This window comes from Arachis stenosperma, chromosome 3, assembly GCF_014773155.1.
Source record: "Arachis stenosperma cultivar V10309 chromosome 3, arast.V10309.gnm1.PFL2, whole genome shotgun sequence".
Classification (NCBI taxonomy): domain Eukaryota; kingdom Viridiplantae; phylum Streptophyta; class Magnoliopsida; order Fabales; family Fabaceae; genus Arachis; species Arachis stenosperma.
Genome location: NC_080379.1, coordinates 70,171,708 through 70,181,685, shown reverse-complemented (window position 1 = coordinate 70,181,685; position 9,978 = coordinate 70,171,708). Strand labels below are relative to the sequence as shown.

General features: G+C 37.9%; 1 protein-coding gene across 1 annotated transcript; it reads left to right on the top strand.

Annotated features, from left to right (window-relative positions):
• Nucleotides 1-5,937: 5,937 nt before the first annotated feature.
• LOC130970255 (pentatricopeptide repeat-containing protein At4g21300-like) lies at nucleotides 5,938-8,598 on the top strand. Its single transcript, XM_057896273.1, is given in 3 exon segments — nucleotides 5,938-6,916; nucleotides 6,918-7,237; nucleotides 7,240-8,598. Coding segments are annotated over 3 exon segments (2,193 nt in total). The 5' UTR covers nucleotides 5,938-6,281; the 3' UTR covers nucleotides 8,478-8,598.
• The last annotated feature ends 1,380 nt before the right edge of the window (nucleotides 8,599-9,978 follow it).

Sequence of the window (9,978 nt, the reverse complement as noted above, 5' to 3'; positions counted from 1 at the left end):
AATGAATCTGCATAAGTATTTCTATCCTTTTTATTATTTAGTTTATTATTTATTTATTATTCCAATAATCACAATTACCCTTTAATCTCCCTAACTGAGATTTACAAGGTGACCATAGCTTGCTTCATACCAACAATCTCTGTGGATTCGACCCTTACTCACGTAAGGTATTACTTGGACGACCCAGTACACTTGCTGGTTAGTTGAACGGAGTTGTGAATTCAACCAGTGCCATAATTAGAACATTGATCACAAATGATACAAGAATTTTGATCACAATTTCGTCCACCACTTTCCACCCAGCAAACACACCACCATCAAGACACATTAACCTCAACTTCACAACCATGTGAGATCAGAGGTAACTTTGAGAGAGTAGAGGCTGCAATAGCACAGCTATCATCACAGTTCACAAGGGCTATTTCCACCCTTTTGGAGAGACAAGCACAAGTTGAAAGGAAGATAGATGCCAACCAAGAAGAATACAGATCGAATCTGAAGAAACAAGGTGCAACAATCTCAAAGCTGGAAGCACAAGTGAGGATCTTATCCAAGAAAATTCCAATGCCTATGCGCACATTTCTCAGTGACATCATGGCCAACCCAAGAGGGTAATGTAAGGCCATCACACTTAGGAGTGGAAAGGTGGTAGAAGAGGCAACCCCAAGCCAGGAGAACCATAAAGAAGAAGCTGCAGAAAAACCTGAAAACAATAAGAAAGAAGAAACCCCTGGCCCATCTTTACCAAAGCTATTCTTGAAGCCTTATGTGCCAAAGGCACCATATCCACAACTGCTAGAGAAGGATGGGAAGGATGGCCATTTTTCCAAATTCTTGGAGATCTTCAAAAAGCTCCAAATCAATATACCATTTGCTGAAGCACTAGAGCAAATGCCCCTCTATGCCAAATTCTTGAAGGAACTCATGACAAGAAAAAGAAAATGGGGAGAAAAGGAGATTGTAGTGCTAACTGAGGAGTGTAGTGCCATCACACAAAAGAAACTCCCCCAAAAAATGAAAGACCCAGGGAGTTTCCAAACCCCCTGCATCATATGGGATATCAATATTGAGAAGGCCTTATGCGACTTGGGAGCTAGCATCAATCTCATGTCCTTGAACATGATGAGAAGGATGAGAATTGAGGAAGCCAAACCAACAAGAATGGCACTCCAACTGGCTGACAGAACATTCAATTTTCCACATGGAGTAGTGGAAGATTTATTGGTGAAAGTGGGAGAATTTATTTTCCCAGCTGACTTTGTTGTGCTGGATATGGAAGAAGAGACTAACACTTCAATTATCCTAGGAAGGCCATTCCTAGCTACTGCTGGAGCCATCATTGATGTGCAAAAAGGGGAACTAATCTTGAGATTACATAAGAAGAATATGGTCTTCAATGTTTTCAAGGCAATGAGTTACCCCAAGGAATCAATGGTAGAACGCATGATGGTGGACACCATAAAACAAATAGTTCAAGGGGTTTTGGAAGAAGAGCAATGTGAAAGAACTATAGAATTGGAGCAACAAGCACCACGTGGAGAACTACCACAAGGAACCATGGAAAGTTCAATCATGACAAACCACAAAGACAACAATGGAGAAGAGGCATGATAAACCCCATTTGTAGAGTTTATCTTGTATTGATTTTAAAGGATTTTATGACCTTTTACCCACATTTATTCAATGAATTAGCATGATTTTGTGATTGTCTCCTTATTTGTGCTTAAGTGTGAAAACATGCTTTCTAGGTCCTTAATTAGCTAAATTTAATTCACCTTTGATTCCACTAGATGCCTTGATTTGTTTGTTAAGTGATTTTCAGGTTGAAAAAACTAGGAATGGATCAAAGGAGTGAAGAGAAAAGCATGCAAAGTGGAGAAATCATGAAAAGCCAAAGAGTTGAACTCGTCCATGGACGCGCGCGCGCACTTGGCGCTTACGCGCACCCAGCGAAATGGCCCATGGACGCGTACGCATGCTGTGCGCGTACGCGTCGATGCTGATACTTGATTTTTAAGTGAATTCGCACCCAACGAATTCTGAGGAGTTGTAGGGCCCAATCCCAACCAACTTTGGTGCCAGAAATGCTATTTAAAGCCAAGGATTGAGGAGAAAAAGGGGATTCCATCATTCACACATATTAGGATTAGTTTAGAGTTAGTTTTAGAGAGAGAAGCTCCCACTTCTCTCTAGGATTAGGATTAGGATTAGGTTTAGTTCTTAGATCTAGATTTTAATTCATCTTCTTCTACTTCTACCTTTAAATTCTTTGTTGTTACATTCATCATTCTTCCATTCTTTTGTTGTAATTCCCTTTATGTTGTTCTTATCTTTTGTTGTAGATCTACTATTGTTCCTTCTACTCTCTTTCAATTCAAGTTGAGGTAATTCATAATAATTGTGTTTCTTTTGATTGTTGTTGTTAATTCATTTCAATAATTGTTGTTAGATTCTCTTCTTGTTGTCAATTTGCTTTGCTTTTCTTTTGTACCTTTCAAGTGTTTGATGAAATGCTTGGTTGGATCTTAGTATAGATTTTGTTCTTATTGGCCTAGGTAGAGTAATTAGTGACTCTTGAGTTATCTAATTCCTTTATTGATTGATAATTAGAAGTTGCTAATTGATTTGAATGCCTCTAATGCTAGTCTTTCCTTTAGGAGTTGATTAGGACTTGAGGAATCATCCACTTGACTTTCCTCCATGGTTAGAGGTTAACTAAGTGGGAGCAATGAACAATTTATGGTCACAATTAAGGAGGATAACTAGGATAGGACTTCTAGTTCTCATATCTTGCCAAGAGCTTTGTTAGTTGTTAGTTTATTTTCTTTTGCAATTTATATTTCTTGTCTAAAATCTCAAAAACCCCAAAATAACTCATAACCAATAACAAGACACTTCATTACAATTCCTAGGGAGAACGACCCGAGGTTTGAATACTTCGGTTTATAAATTTAGGGGTTTGATACTTGTGACAAACAATCTTTTGTATGAAAGGATTCCTTGTTGGTTTAGAAACTATACTTGCAACAAGATTTCATTTGTAAAATTCTAAACCGTCAAAAATCCAATCATCAAAATGGCGCCGTTGTTGGGGATTTGCAATGGTGTTATGTTATTGGTTATTATATATATGTGAATAGTGTGAATAGCTTGATTTTTGCTTTTGTTAGTATCTTCTAGTCTTTGGATTTGGTTTTCCTTGTTTCTTATTTGATTTTATTTTCCTTTTCTCTTGCTATTATGGATTCTCACTTTGGCTATGAGTATGATTACAACTATGTTGTAGGAAGTGGAGATTACAATGAAGAGGTGTATCAAGGATGGGACAACCAAAGGTGGGAGGAGCCATATGCATATGATCAATCTTCATAGCAACAACCTCCACCAATGCACTATGAAGAAGAGCCATTCTATGATGCATAACAATCCAATGGCTATGGTGATTCTCCTTGTGACTTTCAAGAGCCACCACCATATGCCTATGAGCCATATCCTCAACATAACCCTCAATCATACTCACAAGCCCATTCTTACCAACCACCTTCATATGACCCTAATCCATATCCACCATACCAACCACCTTTTGAGCCATGTGAGCCATATATTGAACCACCACCATTCCAACCTCAATACTTCCAAGAACCACCTCCTCTATACCATGACCAAGATGAACCACCTCCAATGTGTGAAAACTTTCAACCACAAGATGAATTCTACCTTCTACCACAACCCTCCATGAAAGAATATCCATGTCCATCTTTCAAGGAAGCAATGAATCGGCTTCAAGCAACCGTCTGTGAAAAGTTAGATGCATGGGACTCATACTATATGTCCAAGGATGATTGCGGAGAAGCAATCGAAGAGGGAAGCATGAAGGGGATTGTAGAATCTCAACTTTAGAACAATAGATTGGAGTGTGTTGAGTAACAAATGGAACAAGTGGAGTACATAGAACCACCACATCATTACTATGATGAACCACCTTCCTATTATGAACCCTTCTCCCAAAATGATGAACCCTTCCACCCACCCGAATCTCTAATAGATGAAACCCTTGGTGTTCTTATTCAAGGGCAAGAAGAAATAAAAAGGGATGTGCAAAATTTCATGGCCGCCTTAGATGCGGTAACAAATCAATTAGCTTCCCAATGCTTGAACACTCAAGGAACTCACATGGCTACATGTGGAGAATTGAATGCAGAACATAGCATGAAAGAGAGATTGGAAATTCTGGTGGGAAATGAGGGAAGTTGCTTTGTGTTGGAACAATTGGAAGAAGCTAGGATTATCAAAGAAAAGGAAGAAATGGTTAAAGACTTACGAGATGCAGAACCTCCATGGAAACCTAGAGTTGAAGAAGACTCCTCCAAGAAGATTGAAATTGATGTTGAGGAGGGATGTGTACAACCTCCAAGGCATATTCCATATGAAGACTTGGATGGGATAGAACAAGAATTGAGTTCTCATGGCAATGAAGAGCAAGCATCAAATTCTAGTGGTGGTAGATCCTTTGAACTTGAAGAACCTTCTCCCAATGAGACGGAAAGTAATGTGGAGGTAAATTTTTCTCACCCTCCCTATTATGATTTGAGTAAGGGAAAAGGTTTAGATAAAATTGTTGAACAAAGGATTAAGATTAAGAGATCTTGTGAAGAGGTGGAAGTCCCTAGAATTAGAAGAACGGGGTTGGTTATGCTTTGTCAAGATCTTTGGAAGCATCTTTGCCTAGGTTGCCATCTACTCCTTCACTTGAGTGGGTAAAATTCATTTCTATTAGCTTTATTGTCCCACTTGAGTATGGTTTGCTTGAAACGGATGGTCAACTTAGGATGCTTTGTGGGATGAAGCGTAAGCGAAAGATGTTTCATGGTTGGCGTTGCAAATCAAGGCTCATTTTGGTTGATACTTCAAGCGTTGAATACAAAGGTGGGAATAGTGCTAAAATAGATGGGTCTAGGAGGATTGTTGGCCATTATATTGAGAATTCATCATGCCTACCACCCGGATGGACTAATAATAATGATCAACTTCAAGACGGGTGTGAAAATAAAGTGTGGGATCCCGGATTAGAAAAAGAGGATCAACTTTGGGAGCCCCAAGTTTGTGAAGAACTCCATCAACACTTGGCTCAATCCATGAGAAATCTTGGGGCACAATGGAGAACCAAGCATTGGTGGGAGTTCCAAAATGAATTCAAGCACAAGCCACCTTGAGAGGAGCTCTCCATAAGTCCAACTTAAGGACAATAAACAAAAGTGCTAGGTGGGAGACATTAGTGACTTTCTTAGTGAATTTCTTCTTCTCTTCATCTTCTCTTTGATTTGCTAGAAGGAATTTTGTTCTTCATGCTTAGTTTTCAATCATCTTGGAAAAGAGGTTGAATGCAAAGTGGGTTTCATGGGAACCTTGGAAAAGGAAACAGAAAACCATGCTAGAAATTCCTTTTCACACTTGAGTAGGATCTGGGTTTTGGTGTTTGGATATGGTGACATATAATTCTCCCTCTACCTGGACCTACAAGGATGTGTGGTATAATCAGGGACCAAGCATATCTCTCTTCATTTGCAATTAGACCAAGGAATTGGCTATTGATAAAGATCTGAGAGATTGAGTCGCCAAGGGATTGTGGCTCAATCAATCATGATTGCCAATAGGTCAATGAGTTGCATAATTGAAGAGGATATAAGCTGAATTTAATCCAAAGAGACAATATCTCCTGATCTCAATGAATTTCCCCATTCTTATCTCTCCCATTTTTTTTATAGCTTTCATTTACATTATGCAAATTCCCACTCCATTTTACATTCTTGCCATTTCTATTTCTGCACCTTATTGCTTTCCTTTATTCTTTCGCCATTTATGTTTCTGCCATTTATAATTCCGCACTCACAACTTATTCTGTTTAAACTTGACTAATTCACGATAATTTTGGTGCGCTTGCCAAGGAGCAGATTCATCAATTTTATTGGGAGGGGAGTGAATCCAGACTCATCAACGCTGATAATTACAATTATGCCATCCCAAAACACCGGTTTCCAAACGCACAACAACATCCAGAGCCTCTGACAACCCAATTGGAGTCTCTGTTCCGTTCTTGTTCTGATTCCTCTCTGCTTCCACAGGTCAAGCAAATTCATGTTCGGGTCACTGTTTGTGGAAAGAGTGATATCAATGTGTTGGGTTCAAAAATTGCAGGGCTGTATGTTCTTTGTGGTAGCATCAGGGATGCTAGGAACTTGTTTTTCAGGCTTGAGTTGGGCTATGCACTTCCCTGGAATTGGATGATAAGAGAGTTTGTGATGTTGGGGTGGCATGATTTTGCATTGTTGTTTTACTTCATGATGTTTTGTAGTGGAGTCTCACCTGATAAATACACTTTCCCTTACATTATAAAAGCTTGTGGTGGTTCAAATAATGTTGCATTGGGTAAGATGGTGCATAACACAATTCGATCAATCGGGATCGATGTGGACTTGTTTGTTGGTAGTGCCTTGATCAAGTTGTATGTAGATAATGGGTGTATTTGTGATGCAAGGCAAGTGTTCGATGAATTGTCTGTAAGAGACTGCGTTTTGTGGAATGTCATGCTAAATGGTTATGTAACTAGCGGTGATTTTAACAATGCAATAGAAACTTTTCAGGAAATGAGGAATTGTTATATCAAGCCCAATTCAGTAACTTTTACTTGTATGTTATCATTATGCTCTACAAGAGGGATGTTTTATGTTGGTACTCAGCTTCATGGTCTTGTTATTGGTAGTGGGTTCCAGCATGATTCGCAGGTAGCAAACACACTACTTTCCATGTATTCCAAATGTGGTAACCTTGTTGATGCACGTAGGTTATTTGATTCAATGCCACAGACTGATACAGTTACTTGGAATAGGTTGATTGCTGGATATGTGCAAAATGGATTGGCAGGCCTTAACTTTATTTAATGCAATGATCTCTGCTAGTGTCAAACCATATTTGATCACTTTTGCAAGTTTCCTTCCTTCTATTGTTGAATCTGGTAGTAGTTGTACCAAACATTGTAAAGAAATTCATGGTTATATAGTCCGGCACAGGATTCCTTTTGATGTTTATTTAAAGAGTTCACTTATGGACGTATACTTAAAGAATAGGGACGTGGATACGGCATGCAAGATTTTCCAGCAGAATACTTCAGTTGATGTTGCAGTTTGTACAGCTATGATCTCGGGCTATGTACTTAATGGTCTGTATATTGATGTTATAGATTTTTTAGGTGGTTAGTTCAGGAGGGAATGGTGCCTAATTGCCTGACCATGGCTGCTGTTTTGCCGGCATGTGCTGCTTTGGCTTCTCTGAGATTAGGGAAAGAATTACATTGTGTCATTCTGAAAAATCAACTTGATAGTGTGCTTCATGTGGGGTCTGCCATCACAGATATGTATTCAAAATGTGGAAGACTAGATCTTGCATATCAATTTTTCAGAAGGATGCCTGAAAGAGATAGTGTATGTTGGAACTCAATGATTGCAAGCTTCTCACAGAATGGTAAACCAGAAATGGCTATTAATATTTTTCGTGGAATGGGAAGGAATGGAACCAAGTTTGATTCCGTGAGCCTATCATCTGCGCTTTCTGCAAGTGCAAATATACCGGCACTCTATTCTGGGAAATAGATGCACGGCTTTGTGATAAGAAATGCATTTACTTCTGACACTATTGTTGCAAGTGCACTGATAGACATGTATTCTAAATGTGGAATATTAGCCATGGCTCAGTATGTGTTTGACCTGATGTACTGGAGGAATGAAATTTCATGGAATAGCATCATTGCTGCATATGGAAACCATGGTCGCCCCAGGGAATGTCTCGAGCTATTCCATGAAATGTTAAAAGCCGAGATTCACCCGGATCACGTTACTTTCTTTGTTATAATATCTGCTTGTGCTCATGCTGGCCTAGTTGATGAAGGCATATCATATTTCCGTTGCATGACTGAAAGTTATGGGATTTGTGCTAAGATGGAGCACTATGCATGCATGGTAGATTTGTATGGCCGAGCTGGTCGTTTGCACGAGGCATTCAATACTATAAAGAGCATGCCGCTTGCTCCGGACGCAGGTGTTTGGGGGACACTACTAGGAGCTTGTCGGGTTCATGGCAATGTTGAGTTGGCCAGACTAGCTTCCGAACATCTTCTGGAGTTAGACCCCCAAAATTCGGGGTACTATGTATTGCTTTCGAATGTACATGCCGGTGCAGGGGAGTGGTCAGATGTTCTTAAGATTCGAAGTCGAATGAAGGAAAAAGGAGTTCAGAAAATATGCGGATACAGCTGGATTGATGTGAATGGCAGCACCCATATGTTTTCTGCTGCTGATGGTAGTCACCCACAATCTTTTGAGATCTATTTGATTCTGGAGAGTCTTCTCCTTGAGTTAAAAAAACAGGGTTATGTCCCTCAACCATACCTTCTACTGCATCCACAAGTCGTTGTAAAAACTTGAATGGAAACAACTAATGTCTATATTCCAAGCATCACCAAGAGCAAAAGTTTTGTTCTATGTAATCCATATTATTATAAAAATGGTGTATACTAAATATTAGCCACCAACTTTGTATTCTTTCATGCTGATAATGGAAAATTAAAACTAGTGATCATCAATTCAATTTTTTTGTAGTCCCAAAATTGGACTAATTTGTATTCTTTCATGCTGATATTTGAAAATTGAAACTAGTGATCATCAATTCAATTTTGTTTGTCGTCCCAACAATACCACTTCATGTGGTTATCACTAAAGTATTATCACTCCATTACGAGTTACATCTTTTGGGTTGTTTTTTATTTCATTTTTTTTTCTTATTTTATATTTTATATTTTTATCGATTAGTTTAGAAGACGCGATACTCTCCAGAGAGAGTAACTACAAAGTCAGAGGGTTATACATGGAGATAACACAATAGCAAACAAAAGGATCTAAAGCAACAATACCTTGACAAACAAACACAAATTGCCAATCAATCAAGTCTCTCAAAAACACCTTGTTAGCTTTGAATGTTTCTTGAATTTTGATTATTAACAAACATGAATATATTTAAAAATTTTATTAATCTTCATCTAACCTTTTGCTAAAGTGTTTAAAAAAGTACTAGTGATCGTTTGATTTAAGGTTAAGAAATATATTCTAAAAAATTATATTTTTGAAAATATTATGTTTAGGGATATCTTTACTGGAGTTTTTAATAAAATTCCCACCGACAGAACAAATGTATCATCCTCCTGAGAAGTTAAATAGTGCAACATCAACAATCACTTTCTTATTAAAAAATAATCACTAATACCACTAATTCTTTTAGTATAAATTTAATTTATCTAATGGTATTTAAACCAAATTAACAGTATTTTAACAAAGTATAAACCTTAACACAGATTATTTTAACACTAATCCTATGTCGCATATTACAGTCATGTCAAACTTGTAACGGACACATCAGTCGACGGTCATTATAGTTTATAGGACAAAATGGACGAGGAAGAACCCAAGTTTTTTGTATTTTAAGAAGTGATAAACCTTTTTGTATTTTTTTATTAGGAAACAATTTGTTTCTCCAACAAAAGATTAAAGATTTATTTGTCCTTTTCTTGAAATAATAAAATTTAAAGACAACACATACAACAAATAACATACTTATTCACCCATGAATGAGCCACAGAGGCAACTAATTGCAGAGTAGTCAGATAAAATAATTGAGAGAGAAAATGGAGTGAAGTTTGAGAGAAAAGGAAAACGAGAGAATGAGAAGGAAGAGAAGCTCAGAACTTATGAAGAGACATGGACTAGGAAGATACAAACAAGCATAGCATATTTTATAAGGATTAAGGAAACGGCACACAAGGAATGCATCCAATGTAAACACATCAACCTATTAAGTGTAAGTTGAATTAAGGAAATTCTGAAAGAGTAGCAACATTGTATATGTGTCGATAAATACCACAAAAGAGTCCAC